The 26,997-nt window shown below is 40.5% G+C and overlaps 1 protein-coding gene across 2 annotated transcripts in view; it reads left to right on the top strand.

The window, feature by feature from the left end:
• Positions 1–26,997, top strand: part of CAPN7 (calpain 7) — a 51,141-nt gene that overhangs the window by 4,272 nt on the left and 19,872 nt on the right. For both annotated transcript variants that reach the window (XM_056129850.1, XM_056129851.1), the window contains exons 3-10: positions 2,192–2,349; positions 3,373–3,440; positions 6,326–6,526; positions 8,714–8,800; positions 15,553–15,679; positions 16,636–16,721; positions 18,281–18,374; positions 20,086–20,232. In XM_056129850.1, coding sequence (XP_055985825.1) covers positions 2,192–2,349; positions 3,373–3,440; positions 6,326–6,526; positions 8,714–8,800; positions 15,553–15,679; positions 16,636–16,721; positions 18,281–18,374; positions 20,086–20,232 — 968 coding nt within the window. The remainder of the gene's footprint in view (positions 1–2,191; positions 2,350–3,372; positions 3,441–6,325; positions 6,527–8,713; positions 8,801–15,552; positions 15,680–16,635; positions 16,722–18,280; positions 18,375–20,085; positions 20,233–26,997) is intronic.

The raw sequence follows: 26,997 nt of genomic DNA on the forward strand, positions 1-26,997 counted from the left end.
ACTACATTTCCAGAGTTTAAGACGTTGACAGCTTGAGGTGCTTGCCTTACACATGCAGAATCAGGTGCCATATCCTCAGCATCCCCTTACGGTCCCTGGAGCCCCACCAGTGTGTGATCCCTGAGCCCCAAAACCAGAAGACCCAAACACCTGGGTGAGCACCCCCCCCCCAAAAAAAAAAAACAGAAAGACAAAGACTTTAGCTGCAGCTTCATGGTCTTGAATGTAAGTGTCTTCCCCTTCGTAAAACCTTGGCTGAGCTCTTTTGTAAAACCATATCTGAACTGGAAAGCTGACAAGGAAGCAGTGAGCTGGAACAGCTTGAATTTATTTTTGTAAACAACGTGACAGATGCTATAATACAAGTACATGGAGGTTCGATGGTCACAGTTCTGTTAGTGAAAGGTAAATAGGTCCAGCCCAAGTCTCCAGTGTGCATGGGTGGAAAACAAAATCATTGCTTGCTGATATTTTGTTTCAGAAATGAATCTCTCTCACTGAGGACTCCCCCCCCCCTCCAAGTTTTTGCAGAGACACCATGATTTATACTGCTAATGACAGAGCTTCAGGCTAGTGTGATGACTCCTCACTCACCAGCAGTGGCAACAGCCCTTGCCCAGAAGGACACTTTTAACCTTTTTTTTCTATGGCTAGTAGAATATAGTCACAAACAACTTAAAAGAATTTTTACTTATTGTAGTGTTCTCTGCTTAGTCAGAGTAGATACTTAAAAGTTAAAACATAGGCTAAAGTTGATTGGAACATTGAATTTCTTACTATTAACAAATCCTCTTAAATGTAGTGCCCAGAAATTGCATGTATTAGAAGTGAACTAAGAGCCTCACTCAATAGAAAGTTTTAGTAATTCATGTATTCAAAGTACCATGTAATTCAAAGGAAGTTAATTTTCCCTGCTAAATAAGCAAAGTTCTTGAATTTAATTTCCTAGTAATCAGGAACCTTATTGCAGAAACTGTGTTCTAAAATAAAATTATCTTTGAAGACTGAAAAACATTGTATATATTCAGAATACCATATAATTCAAAGAAACTTCATTTTCCCAGCTAAGTAAATGAAGTTCTTAAATTTGTAAATATGAAATTCATGAATGTGATAGTCAAGCACAGAATAAAACAGCCCTGATTTCTTTTTTTGTTTGTTTTGGCTTATTTTTTTATTTTGTTTGACTCAAAAATTCTTTATTTTGTTTAATTTCCTAGTGTTTGAGTTTCTTTCCCCACACCCATTTCTTTTTGTGATTAATTTCCAATTGTGAAGTTTCATGTTGTGAGAGATAGTTAACACAACTTCTGTCTTCTTAATTTTATGGAGATATGTTCTGTGACCCAGCATGCGGTCAGAGTGGGAGGATTTCTTGTGTGCACTGGCGAAAAATACGTACTCATTTTTTGGGATGAAGGACCTGTATATGTCTGCTCGGCCTGTCTCTTCCATTTCTTCTTTCAGGTGTTTCCTTGTTGAGGTTTTGCCTAGTTGACCTGTCTAGCAGTGAGAGTAGCATGTAAATCTCCTACTACTTTTGTGTTGCATGGCCCTGATTTCTCGAAGAATAAAGAATTTGTCAGTGAAAAAAGGAGTGAAGTTCAAAAAGGACTTTTAAAATGTAATATGCCTTAATCGTTTTGCACGCTTTTGGGCTTTTTGGTTCAATGGAGAGTCAACTCTGTAGACAATTAAGGTAGCACTGTAGCACTCTCCTCCCGTTGTTCATCAATTTGCTCGAGCAGGCCCTGTAACATCTCCATTGTGAGACTTCTTGTTACGGTGTTTAGCATATCTAATACATCACGGATAGCTTGCCAGGCTTTGCTGTGCGGGTGAGATACTCTCGGTAGCTTGCCGGGCTCTCCAAGAGGGGTGGAGGAATCGAACCTGGGTCGGCCAGGTTGGCCGCGTGCAAGGCAAACGCCCTACCTGCTGTGCTATCACTCCAGCCCAGACAATTGAGGTATCCTTAGTTATTATTTTAAGCATAAGAGTCCTGTTGATAAAAATCCAGTTCATAAAGTTTTTTAAGTCTTAAAATTAAAGGCAGGGAACGGGTTGTTTTCTTTTACATTGCTAAGCTTTTAAAATGAAGAATTATGGAATTTCATTTTAAAATGTTGTAAATGTGTCAAAATGGATATATATATACACAATAATCTTGATTTTTTTTCCCTGTCTTTAGTTCAGCCAAAAAGTACTGATCCTTTGAAATCTAAACAACAGTTGGATTTAGAACGTGCCCATTTTCTTGTTACACAAGCATTTGATGAAGATGAGAAAGGGAATGTGGAAGATGCAATAGAATTATATACAGAAGCTGTAGATCTCTGCCTGAAAACTGTATGTTTATAGCAGCAAGTGAAACTGGTAGCTAAGTAATTTAATGTTATGTCTGTTATTTGTAAATTTATAAGTACTAGCAATGTTTAGAATGTTATTGCAATGATATTCAACAAATTTACTGTTTATATTTTCCCTTATTAAGTGATTTTCACACAGCAAGTACTCAGGGGTCCTGGGGCCTCTGCCCTGGATATTGAGCCAGTCAGGCCTGAGAGTTCAGTGCTCAACCTGAGGGCAGAGAGCGGGCCAGGCCTAGGGGCACAGTCAACTGCCAGGGCCACCCCAGTGACACTCAGGGTTCTCTGTGTGCTTCACTGGCCACTGAACTGTCTCCCTACCCCTGAGGATAATTTTTATCTTCATCTTTTAAGGATAAAAAATATTGTCATAAATGTAACTTAGTTCCTCTTTGTTAAAAGATAAGAGTCGAAAATTAATAAAAATTAATTGTCAAACTTATTAAAAGTTTGACAATATTGAGTTATTAGGCAATTATTTTTTAAATGACAGGTACTCTTTTTTAAAAAATATTCCTTTTTATATTCGTAACTAAAATTAAAGTATAGGAAGAATTCTGTTTCTGCCATATTTATGAATTCATCCCAAATCCATTAATTTAGAATAAACTTCCACTTTAATAAAAACATCTCCACAGAATGGAAAGTAAGATGATGGTTTGGGAGAATTCATATTATTTTGTAAAATGAAATGTTTCTGATGAATAACTTTTGCTGCTTCCTGCAGGACCCTGTGTGGATGGGCTGGTGAGTTTCAGGTTGGTTTGGGTCCAGTTGCCACTTGTCCTCATTAAATGACCTTAAATTTTACCTCACTTACAAAGTTTTTAACAGTATTGTAAATGGTACCTTTAAGGATGAAAATAAAACGTCTTCTTTATTCTCTCATATTACCAAGCTGTGTAATATGCATTGTAAAATTTTTTTTGCTTAGAAATGTCATGGATCAAGCAAATTAAAAAAATAATTATGCTTCAGAATGTCTGTCTCTCTTTCTCTTAAGTCTGCTGAAACTGCTGATAAAACCCTGCAGAACAAACTGAAACAGTTGGCTCGACAGGCACTAGATAGGTAAGTGTGGCTTATTCAGATTCTTCTCCGTGGGTCACTGTGTCCTTACTGCATTACTTCACTGAACAGATTTATCTGAATATGTGTCAGAGCTTGTATTAGGTCTATCATGTCAAACAAATCTAGTTTTTTCCAATTGCACTTATACAACTTTGCTGTTTTAACTACAAGAAATAACTGTTCAAATCATACTTTAGTTTTTGCTTCATCACTGTCACTGTCCTGTCACTGTCCTCCCGTTGTTCATTGATTTGCTCGAGCAGGCCCAGTAACATCTCCATTGTGAGACTTGTTGTTACTGTTTTTGGCATATTGGATATGTCATTGTAAGTGGTACCTTTAAAGATGAAAATAAATTGTCTTCTTTATTCTCTCATGTATCAAGTAGCTTGCCAGGCTTTGCTGTGAGGGCGAGATACTCTCGGTAGCTTGCTGGGCTCTTTGAGAGGGGTGGAGGAGTCAAACCTGGGTCAGCTGCATGCAAGGTAAATGCCCTAAATGATTGTTTCAAATAGACTTCCCTTCTGGGTATGGGGTTAGTCTTCCAAAGAAAATTTCCAAGGAAACTTTCAGTTACTATGAAAAAATAGAGAAATGAAGTATGAGCTTTCTGACAGCGATATGTGTAACCCAATTATACTGTGTAGCTCCTTCAGTTCTGCTCAGTATTGAACCTTTCAATAAGGCCTACCCTGCTTAAAATTTAATTTTTCATATATCATAGCACTGTTCTCCCTTTGTTCATCAATTTGCTCAAGCGGGCCCAGTAACGTCTCCATTGTGAGACTTGTTGTTACTGTGTTTGGCATATCAAGTATGTCTTGGGTTAGCATGCCAGGCTTTGCCGTGTAGGCAAGACACTCTCAGTGGCTTAATGGGTTCTTCAAGAGGGGCGGAGGAATCGAACCTGGGTCAGCTGGATCAGCCGAGTGCAAGGCAAATGCCCTACCCGCTGTGCTATCGCTCCAACCCAAATCTTTCTTATTTTCTTCTTATTACTATTGAGGTATGCTTTCCTGTAACTCTTAGCACTTTTAAAGGTATATGTAACTTCGATTGTTCATGTTTATTATTAATGTTTATGTCACTGTCACCCCCATCCTCTGAATGTAAGCTCTGAGGGCAAAAGTATTGACTGTTTTATTCAATATTACAGCCACACATCTAGCATAGTATGTGTCTTCAGTTGGTGTTTCTTTGAAGAATGAATGGATTTATACCTCCTTAGAGAGATGCACCACATGAAGAATATTAGACATCAGAAAGGGATTGGAATTACATTTATTGTTATAGCATGAATTAACTATTCACTTTTGAGTCTCCAACTGGGTAGCGTTACTGGCCTTAGCCTATTTTTATTGTGGCAAACCATTATCTCTCCTTTTCATTACTCTCATCTAAGCTTTAGCTTGTTTCTCCAAATGCGTGGAGAGTGGGGACTTGGTGCATATTCATCTTCTCCATTTTGACTTCACTCACTTACAAGTCAGGGCATAATGGTTTGATTACTAAAGTGGAAGAATGAATGGATTTTGGACTGGAGAGATAGCACAGCGGATAGGGCGTTTGCCTTGCATGTGGTCGACCTGGATTCGATTCCCAGCATCCCATATGGTCCCCTGAGCACTGCCAGGAGTAACTCCTGAGTGCAGAGCCAGGAGTAACCCCTGTGCATCGCCAGGTGTGACCCAAAAAGCAAAAAAAAAAAAAAAAAAAAAAAAAAAGAATGGATTTATACTTAAATCAAAAATTCATTCAACTATTTTCTGAATTTATCCTGAACATAGGGGTGGGTCAGACTGGTTTCTTATGAGGGTCTGCTCAAAATTATATGGATCTACTCTCTAGAAAAATGTACATAAAACTTTTTTGTATATAATTTCAGTGTTTACAAGCACACTGGGCTGGAGCGATAGCACAGTGGTAGGGCGTTTGCCTTGCACGCAGCCAACATGGCCGACCCGAGTTCGATTCCTCCGCCCCTCTCGGAGAGCCTGGCAAGCTACCGAGAGGACCTCGCCCGCACGGCAGAGCCTGGCAAGCTCCTCATGACGTATTCGATATGCCAAACACAGTAACAACAAAGTCTCCAATGGAGACGTTACTGGGCCCGCTCGAGCAAATCGATGAACAACAGGAGGGCCTTTACCTTTTACCTTTACAAGCACACTGAACTCTTCAAACTCAATTATGGACCGAGGTTAAGAATTTCTATGTTTTAGCTTGTTCTTTGACGAAACTGAGTCCCAATTCCATTGTGTATTATGAGAAGCCTTCCGTGCTCCTTCCCCTGCCTCTGGTCCCATCTCCCGCTCCCTGTCCCCTGTCCTGTGTGCTTTTCACAGGGGCTCCATCCTTCCTTGTGAAATCACCTTCCCTCACTTTGCTGCTCATAATGCCACACATTTGCACGTGCTGCACTTAACATGGAGTGCTTGCTCTCTCCCCAGGTGAACCTCTGCAGCTCTAAGATCAGTTTAAACCCCCCCTCCCTAGCCCTCTCTCTGCCAGTCATTCTGTTAATGGGTCCTACGTTGCATTCTTCTGCATGTCATTCTTCTAGCATCTGTCGCTTTGGATACAGTTGTCTTTCCCTATGGAACTATGAGCACCTTAAGGGTAGAGACTGTGTTTTATACTTCTCTGTGTCCCCCACCCTCCACCCTGTGTACTCTGACATGCTCAGTTAATGTTGCCAATAGAGCATCATTTGCAAAAAATACTTACCCATAGAAGTAGATTAATTCGTGAAATGTTTCCTGGTATTAAAGAATGTTCTGTCCCATGTTTTATGTTAGGATTGCTTCACTGGTTCTTGAAGTAAGTTTTTTTTTTTTCTGGAAAGTTTAAATATGAAAGAAATTTTCTGAACCTCTGTATTTCAGAGCAGAAGCGTTGAGTGAGCCTTTAACAAAGCCAGTATGCAAAATCAAGTCAACAAATATTAAGCCAAAGCCACCTCCAACAAGAACACATTTTCCACTGGGAGCTAATCCCTTCCTTGAAAAACCCCAGCCATTTATCAGTCCACAGTCATGTGATTCACAAGGACAGAGATACACAGCAGAAGAAATAGAAGTTCTCAGGTGAGTCAGTTTATGATTCAGTGTAAGGAACGCTTCTAGTAACACAAGTTGTTGTATTTGCGTTAGGTTTACTGAGTTACATTCAGATTTTTGTTATTGTGTTTTGTGCTGTCATTATGCTATAATAATTTATCGGCATGTACTCACAACTTGAAATAATTGAAGTTGGTTCTAATATATTTTATTATGAGCATTTCTTTTGGGGAGTGATGGGGCTTCACACCCAGCAGTGCTGCGGGGCTGTTTGAATTCTGTGGTCAGGGTTGTTCAGGGGACTCTGTGGTAGCAGGGGGCAGACTAGGGTGTTTCTAGGCAAGCACCTGAAGCCCTGTACTATCTCTTTGACCCTACTATGAGCATTTTTCCTAGGTAATTATTTTACTGAAAATTCTAACCTTCAAAATTGGTTGCTAAGGTAATATGCCATTCATAATCAATGAAGCTTTTGTAACCAGAGCCCTAAAGGGGGAAAAAAATATAATCTTTGAAGACTATTTCCATAGTCTAGACTAGGGGGCCAGCAAAAAGAAGCCTTTTGGTTTGGTTTGGTTTGGTTTTCACATTTTAAAGAGATAGAAAAAAGAAAAAAGCGAAACAGAATATGTGACCAAGACCTCCTTGCAAAACCTTAAGGCTTCGTTTTCTGACCCTTAACAACCACTGCCCTGGGAAGCTGGGAAGGCAGCTCAGTGTGTGGAAGGAACTGCAGGCTATTAAAGATGCAGAACAGAAGTGATAGGGAAATCCCTGATTGCACTTGGAGCCAGTGTAGCTGCTTTTCAGTTGGGCTCAGAGGCGATCCAGCCTGCTTAGAGCTGTGCAAGGTATGTACAATATGTATTACTCATTTTTTTGGTTTGTTTTCGGGCCACACCCAGTGGTGTTTAGGGTTTCCTCCTGCCCTGCAGCTGCACTTCCTCCTGATCACTTTGGCAGACTTGGGGATCAAACCCAGGTCGACGGCGTGCAAGGCAAGTGCCTTACCCACTGTACTATAGCTCTGGCTCTAGTTGCTCATTTTTAATTTGCTAAACTTGAGCTGAAATGACTTTTCTTGTTTTTCTATATAGCAGCTACCTAAGAGCATTTCTCTTTTCCTGCTGACCATTTTTAATTGTCGAACTGGCTCTCTTTGCCTAGGAAAGTTACTTGTAAGCCTATCCATTGCAAAATAACAACTGTGTTTAGGACTGAGAAATAGTAACTTTCCAGCTCCTTTGTCACTCAGACCCATATTCTTCCTTTACTCACATTTGAAATTTGTAATACAACCAAGCAATGTTACTTTTCTCAATTACAGACCTGCAGCTCCCTCAGAGCTTGTGAAAATAAATGACGAGTTCTCATCCTTTCAGGATGCAGATAAGTGTACTCAGTTGACTTCCTCCCTGGCTCTATTAATGAGCCCTCAGATTGTGTCCATCTCACTGAGTATTGTTATTAAGCGGCGAATTGTGAAGCCACTCTGCAGCACAGTCTGTCTATTGTAAGCCTGTCTTGGGACAGTTGCTTTGATGTGATCAGATGTTCGTCCTAAAAAAGAGTCACACTTAGGGAATCGAATTGAATAATTTATTTTTCTAGTAGTCAGCCATCTTGTGAAACTGTTGTACAAGATATTGTCCACGTGATTGTCAGTTTAATCTTTTTTTTTTTTTTTTTTTTTTTTTTTTTGCTTTTTGGGTCACACCCGGCAATGCACAGGGGTTACTCCTGGTTCTGCACTCAGGAATTACTCCTGGCGGTGCTCAGGGGACCATATGGGATGCTGGGAATCAAACCCAGGTTGGCTGCGTGTAAGGCAAATGCCCTACCCACTGTGCTATCACTGCAGCCCTCCAGTTTAATTTTATAAAAGTGGTATACCGTGGGGTCAGAGCATAGTGCCCCAGATGAACATTTGCCTTGCACACAACCTGTCAGGCTTTGATCCCTGACACGGCATGCAGAACTCTGAGCCCAGCTGGGAGTGATCCCTGAGCAGAGAACCAGGAATAAGCCCTGAGCACCACCAGGTGTGGCCCCCAAAGACAAAACAAACAAAAGCAGTTTTTCTTGCCATTTACATTTTTATTTATTTATTTATTTAATTTTTTTTACCTTGCCATTTATATTTCAAGGAGTTTAAGATTGTTGAATCAAGTAGACTTGAATCTTTCCTTCATAATGTTTTCTTGTGTTTTATAGGACAACCTCGAAAATAAATGGTATAGAATATGTTCCCTTCATGAATATTGATTTGAGGGAACGTTTTGCCTATCCAATGCCTTTCTGGTAAGTAAGCATGGTTGCAACTTTTTCTTCAAAGACCGTTTAAATTTTCAGTACATTTTCTAGACTTTGAAGCTCAGTTTAATTCATAGCATTGAACTAAATTAAAATTTTTAGTTTAAAAAAATGATGGGAAGAGAGGTATGGCAGAGGAAAGGAGGTTGGGCAGTGCACCACGAATGCCTTTATAAGTGTTTTGCCTTGCAGTGGGCATATGTTTCTCTTCTTTCCCCCAACTTTCTTTCCCCCTAGCAGAGTACCTGGCATTAAGTCAATACTCAGGAAATATTTGTTGAATCACAATAGAAACGCAAGCCAGTAAAGTAACAGGAACGCGGATTTTAATGACAATATCACTTACTAGGAAGGTCTAATTCAAGAAAATGTTATCAAGAGTTAGTTAACAGCATCCATGATGGTGGCAGCTCATGTCAGGAAACATAAAATTTCTTTTTGGTTCAGGTCTCCCAGTTTCTAATCATACTAATGAAATCACCAGTCAATCCCAGGCACCACATGTACTCTGAGCTCTGCCAGGTGTGAGAACAAGCAACCACCACAAAAATAATCAACTGCATATTTAATTAGCGCATCCATCAAAGCCTGTGTGACAGCAAAAGGTTATGGATATCGCTAAATGTTAACTAATTGTCCAACAGTATGGGGCTGACTGAACAAGGGCATATCCTTATTATCATGCAAATATTATGCTACTCATAAAATAAGCCTTGGTAAAGTGCGTGCAGTATAATAAAAATTTCAAATATAATTATACAGGGCCAGAGAGATAGTACAGTGGATAGGGCACTTGCTTTGCACACAGCTGGCTCAAGTTGGATTCCTTGGCACCCAGATGGTCTCTTGACCCCTGCCTCGAGTGATCCCTGAGTGAAGAGCCAGGAGCAAACCCTTAGTAATGCTGGGTATGGCCCCAAAACAAACATACATACGTGTGTGTGTGTGTGTGTGTGTGTGTGTGTAATGCTTATAGCATAAACATTTGATTTTTTTCTTTTCATATCTCACCCGCACGGCAAAGCCTGGCAAGCTACCCGTGACATATTCAATATGCCAAACACAGTAACAACAAGTCTCAAAAAAATGGAGACGTTACTGGGCCCGCTCTAGCAAATCGATGAATAACAGGAGGACCGTGACCGTGACATATTTTTATAGATATGTAAGAAAAAGATGATGTAAAGGTAACATGAACATGTTTGTTTTGGTTATCGCTAGCAGCATTTGGAGTTTTTATTTTAAGTATTTTATTTTTCAAAGATTTCTACAATGAGTATATTATGTTTACTGTCAGAAAAAAAATCACCAGATTCTAGCACATACAGATTTTGTTTTTATATATAAATACTACATAAAAGGCTCTGAAAAAACAAAGGACTGCCTTCTCATTTTCTGGTATTTTTTCTGTCCATGAGTGAGCAAATATTAGACATCTCAAACCAAGTGAACTAATTTTTTCCCACAGCAGCCATGTGACACTAGTTTTATATGTGAAAAACTTTGTGGCAGTGAAGTTAAGGGCATTGATTCTGGAGAAGGTCTGCTCATTTTCATACCCAATTTGACACTGGGCAAGTTTTAAAATCTTTCTCATTTTAAGATAATAATAGCATCTATCAGTATTTCTAAGAGAAATGAGCTAATAAAGCAAATTACTTATGCTGTTACTTTTTGTACAAACACTGTAATAAGAGGGGACTGTTAGAAAATAATTATTTATGACTGCTTTTCAATGTTACAGTAGCTGGTGGTTCTTTTTCAAGACTTATACCTCTTTGAACAGCAATTTCACTTCAAGAAACCAATTCTAAAATGTTATAGGGGCCAGAGTGATAGTACAGTGGATAAGGTCTTGCATGTGGCTGACCTGGATTCAATCCCTGGCATCCCATATAGTCCCCTGAGCATCTCCAGGTATGACCACCAAACCTAAATAAATAAATTTTAAAAATACATAAAATGTCAACATAGTCAAACATTTATATGAAAGTTCATCAATATACATAGTCACATGTCCCTTAAAAATGGGTATGTGTTCTGTGAAATGGGTCCTTCAGCTGTTTTATGAATGCGTACATCATACAAGGCCTGGTGGTGCTCAGGACTTACTCCTGACTCTGTGCTCAGGGAGCACACCTGGTGGACTCATGGGACCATAAACAGTGTTGGAGATTGAACCCAGGATAGCTGCATACAAGGCAAGCACCCTATTCCACTGTATTATTTCTAGTAATTTTCAGTATTTTTGTATTCTGGCAATTTTTTACTTTAAAAATTATATAAGCTCATGTATTATATTTTTATGTTGTCTTTAAGGTTTTTAGGAAATAACATTGAATTTGACACATTAGTGGAAAATTGAGATTTTAATAATTACTATTTTTAATAATTACTATTATTAAACTGCCATATGAGCCATTAAAATCAAGATTTCTGAATATCTTAAAAAGCAAACTTTCTTAATTTTCCACTTAATCACTTAATCACTTAACTTCCCGTTAGTCGTCGATTTGCTCGAGCGGGCGCCAGTAACGTCTCCATTTGTCCCTGTCGCGTGCTAGTGTAGCCCAATGGCATCTGTTCGCTCTGGGAACATGAAGAGCCTCAAACCGATCGTTCATGATCTTGACGAAGAAGTCTGACCATCTGGTAGGTGGGTGGCCACGCGGTCTTTTGACATCCCGTGGAATCCAGTCAGTAACAGCTCTAGTCCAGCGGTCGTCTTTAAATCTCATTAGGTGACCAGCCCATCTGATTTTTGACACCTTGGCAAATGAGACAGCGTCCCTGATTCTTGATCGTCGAAGGATGTCGGAACTCCGGATTCTTTCTCTCATTTGAGTGAAACGTGATATTCCAAGCAAAGCTCTTTCTATTCTTCTTTGGGAGACCTGAGTAGCGTTCTCCTCCTGTTTGCGTAGGGCCCAGGTCTCTGAGGCATATGTTAATGCAGGAAGAACAGTGGAATCAAAGAGATGTGCCCGGAGCTGGAGGTTCTTCGTCCTCTTAGCTATTTCTTCGACGTTCTTGAAGGCGTTCCAAGCCGCTCTCTTCCTCCAGCGCAGCTCGGGTGCCAGGTCATTTGTCATGTTGACTTCTCGACCTAGGTACTCATAGCTGTTTCATTCGGAGATGGTCGTTTCGTTGAGAATGAATGGGGCATCAGAAACGAGGCTGTTTCTCATAAACATTGTCTTCGTAAGATTCAGCTGTAGTCCTACCTTTCCACACTCACGGCCGAAGTCGGACAGCATTTGTGCCGCTTGGCTGATGTTTGGTGTTACTAAAACAATGTCATCAGCAAAGCGGAGGTGGTGTAGTTGCCGACCATCTATCTTCACTCCCATTCTTTCCCATTCCAGTCATCGCATGATGTTCTCGAGGGTGGCACTGAAGAGTTTCGGTGAAATGGTATCACCCTGCCGCACCCCTCTCTTGACATCAACGATCACTTCTTTGTAGAATGGTGAGATCCTGGTAGTGAATCCGCAATACAGCTCACGGAGGATCTTGATGTATTGGGCTTGAATGCCCTGACTGGCTAGGGCTTCAATGACCGCTTCCGTCTGAACAGAATCAAAGGCCTTCTTTAAATCAATGAATGTTAGACAGAGCGGCATCTTGAACTCAATGAGCTTGGTTATTGTGTGGATATGGTCAATGGTGCTGAATGCTTTGTGGAACCCGGCTTGCTCGCATGGTTGTCCTTCATCTAGTGTTCTGCCAATCCTATTTAGGATGACTCGAGTGAACAACTTGTAGATGACAGACAATAGGCAGATCGGGCGATAGTTGCCAATGTCCTGGATGTCTCCCTTCTTGAACAGTAGTACGGTCCTGCTGGTTTTCCATTGGGACGGAACCTTGCATTCAGACAGGTAGCGAGTGAAGAGCCGAGCCAGTGTATTGATGAGTACTGACGGCAGGTTCTTCAGGTGTTCAGGTCTGACCTTGTCTGGGCCGGATGCTGTTTGTTTCTTTACCGACGAAATGGCGTGTCGGATTTCGGAAGGGAGAACGTTGGGAACGACATATCCATCCTGTGGAATTTGGTATGTCGGCAAGTGGACATGGCTATCGAAGAGATTTGAGTAGAAGTCATGGATAATCTTCTCCATTGCCGTTCTGGAGGATGTGATAGATCCATCAGGACGTCGGAGGGCAGTCATCTTAGTCTTGTAGTTGGCAAAGGACAGGTGGGCGTTACGAATACTTTTCCCAGCTTCTGCCGCATCTACCAGTACTTCTGCTCTTCTCTCTTTGAGGTCTTCCTTGATCGCATCTCTGCACTGCTTTGCGAGCTCAGATGTTAGCTTGTGGTTGCCTGAGGCATGCGCCAAACCACACTGGCGAATTAGCTCAAGAGTTTTCAAAAACAGGTGTTTTTTTGTGGCTATCTCTCTCTTGGCGTTCCTCACACATTCATGGAGGTGCTGACCCAGTCGATCGTATTCCTCGTCAATGTTGTCAACAATGGCATCTTCCCATGTTGCCGCAATAGTGCCAAAGAGTTCCCAGTTGGTGGTCGTTCTGGGAGTTCTCTTTTTGAACTTTGCAGCCCTTTCTCTCCGCTCTGTGAAGTAGAATTTTGCACGAAGGAGATGGTGGTCCGATCCCGTTCAAAATTTTGGGACAGCAGCAACATCGGTCTGGCAAAACCGTCGATTGAATATGATGTGGTCTATTTCGTTGTGGAATCATCCACCGGGAGACTCCCATGTCCAACGTTTAGATTCTGCCTTCTGGAACTGTGAGTTACCATGGATGGTCCTGGTCGACATGATGAACTCAGATAGTCTCTCACCCTGTTCATTCCATTCTAGGCCATGGGTCCCGATGTGAAGTTCTTCAGCTCATCTTCTCGGTCCTATCTTGGCATTAAAATCACCCACAATGATCTTATAGAAGGTGTGGTCTTCTTTATAGAACTTCTCCAGCTCCATGTAGAACTTCTCGATTTCCTGGCAAGCTATCCGTTGTGTATTCGATATGCCAAAACCAGTCACTACAACTGGTCTCATTCACCTGACCCTGAAGGCTTCACCGACATGGCAGCACTGAGAAGGATGAGAAAGGAGAGGCCAACAAAATCTCAAGGCCGAACTAGGCTGCCACAACTAAGGAAGACAAAAATGATCGTCTGTACTTTCAATGCACGTTCGCTAGCATCAGATGCATCCATCGAGGACCTGATGGTACAAGCACGAATGATCAAGTACGACATCATTGGTCTGACCGAGACAAGAAGGCACGAATCTCACCATGCCGTTTTCGACACTGGAGAAGAATTGTTCCTCGGAACATGCGATAAAAGAGGTGTTGGAGGCGTCAGTGTCCTTGTCAACACAAACTTGGCCATGAGCATTGATTCATTTGAATGCCTAACAACCTGAATCGGACGTTTACATTTGAATAGATGTGGCTCACTGCCTGCAGTTTCTATCTTCGTTGTCTATGCACCAACATCTCATTATGATGAAAGAGAAATCGAGAACCGTAGACCACAACCCAATAATTGAATGTGGTAGTCACAGAAAATTTGTTTTAAGAAAAGAAGATAAGTTCGTGATTTATTATATCAGTAAATGTTTGCTATGTATGCCTATTTCATATACCCAAGTTGTGTAAAATTTTCTCCATTGAAAAGAAATTGCAAATTAAAAAGTTTAAGCATTTCTGACCTAGAGTTTAAGCAGATCTGATGTAGAGTTTTAGTGGTTCTATGAAGTCTGTAGGATGAGTATCTAAAATGATATTCGCAAGTTGTTTTTATCACTTTAAGTCTTCTCCAGGGCTGGAGTGATAACACAGCGGGTGGGGCATTTGCCTTGCACGCAGCCAACCCGGCCGACCCGACCCGGGTTCAATTCCTCCACCCCTCTCGGAGTGCCCAGCAATCTACCTAGAGTGTCTTGCCCGCATGGTAAAGCCTGGCAAGCTACCCATGACGTGTTCGATATGTCAAACATAGTAACAAGAAGTCTCACAATGGCGACATCACTGGGCCTGCTTGAGCAATTCGATGAACAATGGGAGAACAGTGCTACAGTGCAGTGCAGCGCTAAGTCTTTTCCAAATATACTTGCTTTGATAGTATTTTGAGGATTAAATGAATGACATACATAAAATACTTGAGCATGATGCCAGCACATGTTTATTGCTCAGTAATTATGCTAATTAATATATATTAAACTATAGTAATTATCTGTTTGCCTTGTATGGATTTATCAGAAGCCTGCCTAAGAATCTGAAACCTCCTGGTCCTTTGTTTGTTTGGTTGGTTGGTTTGTTGGTTTTGGTGTCACACCTGACAGTGCTCAGAGCTCTGCTTGGGGGGAGGGGGATCGAACCCAGATCAGATGTGTGCAGACAAGTGCCTTGCCTGCTTACTATCTCTCTAGCTCCATTGAATGAATCAGTTTTAATTGTTGTTACTGGCTTCATTTCACTGAAATGGAATTTCTTGAATTTGCCATGCTAAATCAAGCTTTTAGATGATATTCTTAAAGTAAGTAAAAATATATTTAGATTGCTCTTCTGTTCTCATTTTCTGTGTGGTATATATAGATGATTGTTCCACGGGTAAGCGTAAAAAAGCCAGATATGAAAAGTTATTTTAGGATGATGTGGGTGTATCTATGGTACTATACTGAATCATAAATTCTCTAGGAATTTTCATTTTGGTTTCAAATCATCTTTTAAGACTAAAAAAAATTTTTGTTTTGTTATTATCTCAGTGATACATGGGGCAAACTACCATTATCACCTAAACAGAAAACTACATTTTCCAAATGGGTACGGCCGGAAGACCTCAGCAATAATCCTACAATGATTTATACTGTGTCCAGTTTTAGCATAAAGCAGGTAAACACTTTTTTGGTATAATTTTATATGAAAAATAACTTTAATATAAGTTTTTATTTTTTAAATTTTTGTTCAGTTGCTTAAATGTAAAATTGAAAAATAACTTATTCTGCACACTTTGATTTAGACATACTGAAATAATATAGGAATGAGGAATGATTAAGAGCACTGCAGACTATATAGACCCCTATTTATCAATATGTGCTTACAGTTGGGTAAGGATGGATTTGAATTTCACCTTTGCTAACATAAATATAAATGAAAGCCTCTGGGCCTATTTGAAATACTTAAGTGATAAAACAACAATGTGACTTTATTTCAAACTTTAGTTTTGCACTTAAAGGCAAATTGGGGGTCAGAGAAATATGATACTGTACAGATATGAAAGTGTTACCTATAATCTACTAAAAAAAAGTGAATAAGTTGCTTCCCTTGCATGCGTCCAACTCCAGGTCATTGTCTGGCACTGCAAATGGTCTCTGCAAATCACATGAACACTGCCAGGAGTGACCTCCGAGCACCACTATGTATGTCCCAAAAACCTGAAAAAGAAAACTAAATAAAGGCACAGATATCTTCCAAGTTAGTGTAAAAATAAGACTCCTAAAATGCAGTGATACAAGAATATTTGATGTGCATTAAATCAGACAAACTTTTTAAAAAAATGCCTTTGATTTTTTTTCCTTAAAATGTGATGCATTACATTTCTTTTATCCATGTAAGGATCAAACTATTCGTTTTTGTTATCCTAAATTATCAATTTAATTGAAAATATTTATTTTTTTTTAGAATTTAAATGAAATATGTGTGAGTTGGCAGTGTAGCATTTCTTCTGTTTTACCAGTAATAAGTAACAGTCGGGATCGTTAGTGTAGATTAGGTTGCAATACCAGAATATTGTAAAGTTGAAATTACGTGAATGGGTGAATGACTATATTACTTAATTTTATTAATAGACAATAGTGTCAGATTGTTCCTTCGTGGCCTCACTGGCTATCAGCGCAGCTTATGAGAGACGGTTTAATAAGAAGTTGATTACCAGGTAAATTTTTATATTTATCCTGATAGCCCTTTCGTGTAATTGTCTCATGACTGAAAATTAAGAATTTAGCCTATAAAGAGGGAAGCTGGTTTGTCTCTCAGTATATGCTCATCCTTGTATACTGAACAAATGATTTGTTGGTATGGAAAAATTTTCTGAAATATTCTTAAGAACCTGCACATGTAGTTAATATATGTGTAACAAATGTATTGGAATAAATTTTGAAATAAATAAATAAATTAGAGTAAAATGTCATATACTCTTATGTCATGGTTCAATATATGGATATTGAACACGTAAACTAGTCTGAATTGAAATGGGTGTGGTAAGTATGAAATTTGGAGGGCTGGAGAGACAGCGCCAAGTGCTGAAGTGCACGTTTTCAAGGCAGGAGACCCACTTTCAATCCCAGTGCCTCATGCGTGCGTCCCCTCCACCCAGGCGACCCACCCCCTGCCACAGCCTGTGCCACCGGGGGCGACCCTTGAGCAAGTTGCCCAGAGTGATCCCTAAGCAATGCTGGGGATGACCCAAAGAACACAAAGTAGGACATTGGATTTTGAAAACTGCTCACAAATAAATAAGGAAATATCTCATTTTATGTTAAAATAATCTTTTGTATATATTGAGTAAAGTTAGTATCACCTTTTTCAATTTTTAAGATGATCCGTGGAAAATATGAATTGAGTTTCTGCTAAGAACCACTTTAGAATATACTGAAAGGTTACGTTAAAATACTGTTTCAATTTTTTAAAATTTGTATAACTCAAAGTAAGCGTTATAAGTTTTCACAAAACTTTTCCTGGATGTCTTTCCTGTGCTAAGTTCTAGGAGTACAGAGATGAATTAGATACATACAGATCTTAATTTCAAGCCATTTGCCTTTAGATAAGCAGACTGTATAAGTAAATAATATACATTATTGAAAGAAAATTGGTACTGATAGTTTTTGCAAGTTCTTAGTGAATAGTTGTATGTGGCTTTATTAGAATCATGCTAATTTGGTTTCTGCCAGAGTTGCAGTTCTTCACTTTAGTTGTGTTCAGTAGGTAAAACAGCTTCTCTTTTTTTGCTCCTGGGACCTGTAAAAGAGTATTTTAGTTGACTTAAACATCCACATAATAGAGTATTTCAGTATATAATGAAAAATTCAGCACCTTTTTAGAAAACCGTGAGATTGTTCTTATAAGACACTTCCATTTATATCGAATAAGCACCATAACACCTTAATTAGAATTAATCCTGTGTGTGTGTGTATGTGTGTGTGTTTTATGCCACGTGTGTGTGTGTTGCCATGTCTGTGTTGTGCTGTGGGTGTTTCGTGTTGAGAGCCAGACTCAGGGCCTCACACATGCAAGGGAGGCAAATGCTCTACCACCACCTTGTGTTCCTTACTGCATGTATATTCTTTCTCTAGGTCTGTTACAGGGCATTTTATATTTGATGTCTTTATAAAATTGCAAGAAGTAGCTTGTCTAAATAAAATGCTTCTCTGGCATGCGTAGTAGTTTATCTTGAATATTAATGTTGTAATTCAATATTTATTTTTCTTACAAAAGCATAATTTACCCTCAGAATAAGGACGGTGAGCCGGAGTACAATCCTTGTGGAAAGTATATGGTAAAACTTCACCTCAATGGTGTCCCGAGAAAGGTAAATGCTACTTCTCCCCATCACAGCCTTTTTTCTTTCTCCCTCCCTGTCCTTGAATCTGGAGTGGAATTTTTTTTTTTAATGTAGGAGTACGGCTATTCAGCCACTGATTAAGCTAATTAAATTGGGCATGAACTCCACATTACTTTTTTTAAAAATATTTTTAAATTGAATATCCGTGAGATAGACCATTACAAAGCTGTTCATAATTGGGTTGCAGTCATACAATGATCCATCCCCCATCCCTCCACTAGTGTACATTTCCCACCACCAGCGTCCCCCTTTTCCCTATCACCATCCCCCAGCCCTCACCCCCAGCCTCCCTCTATAGTAAGCACTTTTCCTTCTTGCTGGAGTGGAATTCTTCTTTTTCTTTTCTTTTTGGATGACACCCAGAAATGCTCAGGGGTTACTCCTGGCTTTGCACTCAGGAATCACTCCTGGCAGTGCTCAGGAGACCATATGGGATGCTGGGAATCGATCCTGAGTCGGCCGCCTTCAAGGCAAACGCCCTCCCCACTGTGCTATCGCTCCAGCCCCTGGAGTGGAATTCTTAAGGAATTTTATTTGTGTAAACATTTTAAACATCAGTTTACTTGATTTCGAATCCGTGATATTATGTACATTACTGCCAATGATAATGTTAGTCAAAATCAAAACTAGTATTATCTTTCTTAAAACGTTTTTGGAAACATTTATAGAATGCAGACTTGCTCTTCAAGTCCAGGCTCTCTCTTGAGTATGGATCACACTTGTCTCTGCATCTCTTTGCTTGCTTTTTTCCACTCTGGAGAAGCCCATGTTCTCTTTGGAGCACGAATTTCCTCTCTTTCTCTCCTCTAACATCTTTCTAAGCAAGTTTTGTTAAATAAAAGCTATCTTCCTTAACTTACAAAACAAAAATTCCAAAAAGGTAACATTGAACCTAGTGATCGCTAATGCCTAAAATAAATTTCAGTATGATAGTTCTCAGTTGTTTTATTAATAGGATATCAAATTAAGTCTGTTGGTCTAGAAGAGGTTACATATATCAAAACTTGAATTATAAAAAAGACTTTAAAGTTCTGTTTTATTTTGTGAAATATTACACATAAAATTGAAATGTATGTGTTATGTTACACATATCATCACACTACTTTCATTTCTTTAAGGACTCTGACCTCTAAGTAGATGAATTCAAACAAGGCATCACCCATACAACATAGGTCAGAGTCCTTAAAGAAATGCAAATTTAAAGGCTTAGATATAATGTATATTTCTAGAATTTATTTCTGTGGGCAGTCCATTAACATTAATCTAATCACTTTTGATCAGTTAGATCAAGTAAGGTAGTGAGAATAGATTATAAAAGAGATCTCCCATTACATTTTATAATTGGTCAGATTTTAAGAACATGAAGCTGTTATTGATTGCCTTAATAAAAGGCATATTGTGTTTTTCATCAGAACAAAATACTTTTTTCCCTTTATTTTTGTCACTGTTCTATTAGGGGCTGCATGCTTGGGGAAAGGGTCATCTGCACCCTTGGGTGCTGTGCTCCCTCCTACACTCTGTTGCGGGTCTGCGGGGACCCCCTCTGAGTGTGGGGCAGTGTTGGATTGGACCCTCCAGCTCACACTCAGGGCAGATTCTCTACACTGCGCCACTTGTTGATAGGAAGGGCCTTAAACTCCTTTGTACCACTTCTGGAAATGATGTTCTCTTTCTCTAGGTGATCATTGATGACCAGTTACCTGTTGATCACAAGGGAGAATTGCTCTGTTCTTACTCTAACAACAAAAGCGAATTGTGGGTTTCTCTCATCGAGAAAGCATACATGAAAGTTATGGGAGGCTATGATTTCCCAGGATCCAACTCAGTAAGTAACGCGGTGATCCAGCACAGACTTTTGCTGTCTCACGTGATTTTTTTTTCTTTTTTTATTAGTGAAAAACCATGAGGTACAGTTATAGGCTTACAAATTTTGTGCTTGGGTTTCAGTTATACAACGATCAAGTGCCCATCCCTCCACCAGTGCCCGTCATCCATCCCCATGGGTCCCAGCATCCCCCCCCTCATCCCCCCCCCATCCCATCCTGCCTCTGTGGCAGGGTATTCCCCCTTGTTCTCTCTTCTTTTGGGTACTGTGTTTTGCAAGAGAGGCTTTGAGTGGCAATCATGTTTGGTCTATCGACTACTTTTAGCATGCTTCTCCCACCCTGGGAGGACCCTCACAACACCCTTCATTTGGTACTCTCTTCTCTATCTGAGCTTCCTTTTCACCTAGAGCCTGTGGCTGGCCTTCCATTCATGGAGCAAAATTCCTGGTACTAATCTCAGCCATTCCTGGGTGTTACTCTCCCTTTTTGTTGCTTTATGTTCCCCAGATGAATGCAATCTTTCTGTGTCTATCCCGCTCTTTCTGACTCATTTCGCTTAACATGATACTTTCCATGTAGTACCACTTGTATGTAAATTTCATAACTTCATCTTTTCTAACAGCTACATAGTACTCCATTGTGTAAATGTACCAAAGTTTCTTTAACCAGTCATCTGTTCTTGGGCACTCAGGTTTTTTCCAGATTCTGGCTATTGTAAAGAGTGCTGCAATGAACAAACAATTGCAGATGTCACTTCGACTATACCTTTTTGCCTCTCTGGGATATATTCCCAGGAGTGCTATAGCTGGGTCAAATGGCAGATCAAATTCTAATTTTTTGAGAGTCGTCCATACTGTTTTCCAAAAGAGTTGGACCAGCCAGCATTCCTACCAGCAGTGAAGGAGGGTCCCTTTCTCGCCACATCCGCGCCAGCATTGGTTGCTTTTGTTCTTGTGGATGTGGGCCAGTCTCTGTGGTGTGAAATGATATCTCATTGTGGTTTTGATCTGCATCTCTCTGATGATTAGTGATGTAGAGCATTTTCTCATGTGCCTTTTTGCCATTCGAATTTCTTCTTTGCGAAAGTTTCTGTTCATTTCCTCACCCCATTTTTTGATGGGGTTGGATGATTTCTTCTTGTGGAGTTTAACCAGTACCTTGTATATCCTTGATATCAACCCCTTGTCGGATGTGTACTTGGTGAATATCCTTTCCCATTCTGTAGGCTGTCTTTGTATTTTGGTCAATGTTTCTTTTGAGGTGCAGAAGCTTCTTAGTTTAAGATAGTCCCATTTGTCTATCTCTGTTTTCACTTGCTCGGCCAGTGGCGTGACATCTTTGAAGATACCATTAGCTTCAATATCATGGAGAGTTTTGCCGACTTTGTCTTCAATAAACATTATGGATTCTGGTCTGATGTTGAGGTCATAAATCCATTTTGATCTTACTTTTGTGCATGGTGGAAAACCAGCAGGACCGTACTACTGTTCAAGAAGGGAGACATCCATGACATTGGCAACTATCGCCCGATCTGCCTATTGTCTGTCATCTACAAGCTGTTCACTCGAGTCATCCTGAATAGGATTGGCAGAACACTAGATGAAGGACAACCATGCGAGCAAGCAGGGTTCCGCAAAGGATTCAGCACCATCGACCATATCCACACGGTAACCAAGCTCATTGAGGTTTCTCGGGAGTTCAAGATGCCGCTCTGCTTAACGTTCATTGATTTAAAGAAGGCCTTTGATTCTGTTGAGACGGAAGCGGTCATTGAAGCCCTAGCCAATCAGGGCATTCAAGCCCAATACATCAGGATCCTCCGTGAGCTGTATTGCGGATTCACTACCAGGATCTCACCATTCTACAAAGAAGTGATCGTTGATGTCAAGAGAGGGGTGCGGCAGGGTGATACTATTTCACCGAAACTCTTCAGTGCCACCCTCGAGAACATCATGCGACGACTGGAATGGGAAGGAATGGGAGTGAAGATAGATGGTCGGCAACTACACCACCTCCGCTTTGCTGATGACATTGTTTTAATAACACCAAACATCAGCCAAGCGGCACAAATGCTGGCCGACTTTGACCGTGAGTGTGGAAAGGTAGGACTACAGCTGAATCTTACGAAGACAATGTTTATGAGAAACAGCCTTGTTCCTGACGCCCCATTCGCTCTCAATGGAACGACCATCTCCAAATGCAACAGCTATGTGTACCTAGGTCGAGAGGTCAACATGAGAAATGACCTGGCACCCGAGCTGCGCAGGAGGAAGAGAGCGGCTTGGAACGCCTTCAAGAACGTCGAAGAAATAGCTAAGAGGACGAAGAACCTCCGGCTCCGGGCACATCTCTTTGATTCCACTGTTCTTCCTGCATTAACATATGCCTCAGAGACCTGGGCCCTACGCAAACAAGATGAGAACGCCATTCAGGTCTCCCACAGAAGAATAGAAAGAGCTATGCTTGGAATATCACGTTTCACTCAAATGAGAGAACGAATCCGGAGTTCTGACATCCGTCGACGATCAAGGATCAGGGACGCTGTCTCATATGCCAAGGTGTCGAAAATCAGATGGGCTGGTCACGTAATGAGATTTAAAGACGACCGTTGGACTAGAGCTGTTACTGATTGGATTCCACGGGATGTCAAGAGACCGCGTGGCCGCCCACCTACCAGATGGTCAGACTTCTTCGTCAAGATCATGAACGATCGGTTTGAGGCCCTCCATGTTCCCGGAGCGAAGAGATGCCATTGGGCTACACTAGCACGCGACAGGGACAAATGGAGACGTTACTGGCGCCCGCTCGAGCAAATCGACGACTAACGGGAAGTTAAGTGATTCAGTGATAAGTGATTTGTGCATGGTGTTAGGCAGAGATCTGAGCCCACTTTTTTGCATGTAGCCGTCCAATTTTGCCAGCACAGTTTGTTGAAGAGGCTTTCCCTGCTCCATTTCACTTTTCTTGCCCCCTTATCAAAGATTCGATGATTATATGTTTGGGAGGAAATGTCAGTATATTCAACTCTGTTCCATTGGTCAGCAGCTCTGCTTTTGTTCCAGTACCATGCTGTTTTAATTATTACTGCCTTGTAGTAGAGTTTGAAGTTAGGGAGGTTGATTCCTCCCATTTTCTTTTTCCCAAGAATTGCTTTAGCTATTCGTGGGGGCTTATTGTTCCATATAAATTTCAGGAGTGTTTGCTCCATTTCTTTGAAGAATGTCATGGGTATCCTTATAGGGATTGCATTGAATTTGTACAGTGCTTTGGGAAGTATTGCCATTTTGATGATGTTGATTCTCCCCATCCATGAACAGGGGATATTTTTCCATTTCCTCGTGTCCTCTTTTATTTCCTGAAGTAGCGTTTTGTAGTTTTCTTTGTACAGGTCCTTTACTTCCTTAGTTAAGCTGATTCCTAGATACTTGATTTTCTGGGGCACAATTGTGAATGGGATTGTTTTCTTGATGTCACTTGCTTCTCTTTCACTATTTGCGTATAGGAATGCCATGGATTTTTGGGTATTGATTTTATAGCCTGCCACTTTACTATACAAGCCTATTGTTTCTAGGAGTTTCTTGGTAGAGGTTTTAGGGTTCTCTAAGTATAGTATCATGTCATCTGCGAATAGTGAGAGCTTAATTTCTTCTTTCCCTATCTGGATGCCCTTAATATCTTTTTCTTGCCTAATCGCTATTGCAAGTACTTCCAGTACTATATTGAACAGTAGTGGAGAGAGTGGGCATCCTTGTCTCGTCCCTGACCTTAGGGGGAAGGGTCTCAGTTTTTCCCCATTGAGGATGATGTTTGCTGTAGGTTTGTGGTAGATGGCTTTAACTATATTGAGGAAAGTCCCCTCTATCCCCATTTTGGCAAGGGTTTTCATCATGAATGGGTGCTGGATCTTGTCAAAAGCTTTCTCTGCGTCTATTGATATGATCATATGATTTTTATCTTTTCTTTTGTTGATATGATGGATTATGTTGATTGATTTCCCAATGTTGAACCATCCTTGCATCCCTGGGATGAATCCCACTTGGTCGTGATGTATGATCTTTTAGATGAGTTGTTGTATTCTATTGGCTAGTATTTTGTTGAGAATCTTCGCATCTGTGTTCATCAGGGATATTGGCCTGTAGTTTTCTTTTCTTGCGGTGTCTTTGTTTCCTTTTGGTATTAGAGAGATATGGGCTTCATAGAAGCTGTTTGGGAGAGTTTCTGTTTTTTCAATTTCCTGGAAAAGCTTGAGAAGACTTGGCAATAGGTCCTCTTTAAATGTTTGGAAAAATTCACTAGTAAATCCGTCTGGGCCTGGGCTTTTGTTTTTGGGAAGACTTTTGATTACAGTTTCAATTTCCTTGATGTGAATAGGTCTATTCAGGTACTCTATATCTTCTTGATTCAGCTTTGGGAGATGGTAGGAATCCAGGAATTTATCCATTTCTTCCAGGTTCTCGTGGCATACAGACTTTCAAAGTAGTCTCTGATGATCTCTTGAATTTCTTTAGTTTCTGTTGTGATATCCCCATTCTTATTTCTGATTCGATTTATTAGGGTTCTCTCTCTCTGTTTCTTTGTCAGTGTTGCTAGTGGTTTATCTATCTTATTTATTTTCTCGAAGAACCAGCTCTTGGTTTCATTGATCTTTCGGATTGTTTCTTTGTTTTCCATGTCGTTGATTTCTGCTCTAAGTTTTATGATCTCTTTCCTTCTGCCTGATTTAGGCTCTTTCTGTTGATCCTTTTCTAAGGTCTTGAGCTATGAGGTCAAATTGTTTATGTGCATCATTTCTATTGACTTAAGATAGGCTTGCAGAGCTATAAATTTTCCCCTTAATACAGCTTTCGCTGCATCCCATAAGTTCTGGTAGTTTGTGTCTTCATTCTCATTTGTTTCCAGGTATCTTTTGATTTCATCCTTGACTTCGTTCCTGACCCACTCATTGTTCAGCATCGAGTTGTTTAATTTCCAGGTGTTTGATTTGGTTCTCCGTGTCTGTGTGTGATTCACTTCTATCCTCAGTGCATCATGGTCTGAAAAGATGGCTGATACTATTTCTATCTTCTTGATTCTGTTGAGGTATGTTTTGTGTCCTAGCACATGGTCTATTTTGGAAAATGTTCCGTGCGCGCTGGAGAAGAATGTGTATTCTTTCTTTTTGGGGTGTAAAGCCCTGTATAAGTCCATAAACCCTTTCTCTTCTATTACTTCTTTCAAAGCCAGTAATTCCTTGCTGGGTTTTGTTCTTGTTGATCTATCCAGAGGTGATAAAGCGATGTTGAAGTCTCCAAGTACTATTGTGTTGGTAGTGATGTCCTCCTTAAAATCTGTTAGCAGTTGTTTTAAATATTTAGCTGTTCCCTCATTAGGTGCGTATACATTTAAGAGTGTGATTTCTTCCTGTTGTACGTATCCCTTGATGAAGAGAAAATAGCCTTCACTGTCCCTTCTAATCTTTTTCAAGGTGAAATTAATGTTGTCGGATACTAGTATGGCCACCCCAGCTTTTTTGAAGGGGCTGTTTGCTTGCAGGATTGTTTTCCATCCTTTGACTTTGAGTCTGTGTTTGTTCTGGCTGTTGAGATGAGTTTCTTGTAGGCAGCAGAATGTTGGGTTCTGTCTCTGTATCCATTTTGCCACTCTGTGTCTCTTAACTGGTGAATTTAGACCGTTGACATTGAGAGAGAGAATGGTTATGGGGTTTTGTGTCATGTTTCTGTGCGGGTGTGTTGTGGTTGTAGGGTTTGTCTTTTCTTATAGTAGCCCCTTTAGACCTTGCTTTAGGTTTGGTTTTGAGTCTGTGAAGTTCCTGAGCTGCTGTTTATCTATAAAATAGTGTACTGTTCCTTCGATTTTGAGGGAGAGTTTATCCGGGTAGAGTATTCTTGGGGAAGCATTCATTTCCGTGAGTTTTTTAACTATATCTCGCCACTGCCTTCGGGCTTGTAGGGTTTCCTCTGATAGGTCTGCTGTGAATCTAAGGGATGCTCCTTTGTATGTGATTTCCTTCTTCGCTCTTGCTGCTTGCAGTATTGTGTCTCTATCGGCAGTATCGATCATTCTAAGTATGATATGTCTTGGAGTGTTTTAGTTGGGGTCTCTTTTAGCTGGCACCCTTCGGGCTCCTTGAACCTGAATGGCTGCATTGTGCAGCTCTGGGAAGTTTTCAGCAATGATTTGTTTGACGGTGTTTTTTTCGTTGGGATTGTTTCCCTGAGGTTCAGGTAGTCCCATGATTCTAATATTGTTCCTCTTGGAGTCATCTGCTAGGACTCTGATTCTCTGTAGAGCCATTTTGAGGTCCCTTGCCACTGTTTGTTGTTGCGTGTTGGCTTGTTGCAGCTGATCTTCCAGGTCACTGATTCTCTCTTCAGCTGTGGTCATTCTATTTTTAAGAGAAGAAACTGAATTTCTCATTTCATCTATGGAATCTTTTAATCGTGACATTTCTGCCCTCATTTCTTCTCGTAATTTGTCGATTTTTTCTGTGGTGTTACTGGGTGTCTGTCTGACTGTTTCATTGAGTTGATTGAACATCTTCATGACTTCGTACCTGAATTCTACGTCAGAGAGGTCCCTTAGGTGAGCTGTATTGACAGAATGGTCTAGATTGTTTTCGTTGTTCTCCTCTTGTGTTGGAGATTTTCTTTGTTTCTTCATATTGCTGAGTAGGTTGGGTTACTAGATTCCCTGGGGACTAGGTTATTTAGTATGGGAGAACAACCTGCGGCCGCGTTAGCGGCCGCCTGCTGGAAATTAAGCCA

Source organism: Sorex fumeus, unplaced genomic scaffold, assembly GCF_029834395.1.
Source record: "Sorex fumeus unplaced genomic scaffold, SorFum_2.1 ptg000072l, whole genome shotgun sequence".
NCBI lineage: Eukaryota > Metazoa > Chordata > Mammalia > Eulipotyphla > Soricidae > Sorex > Sorex fumeus.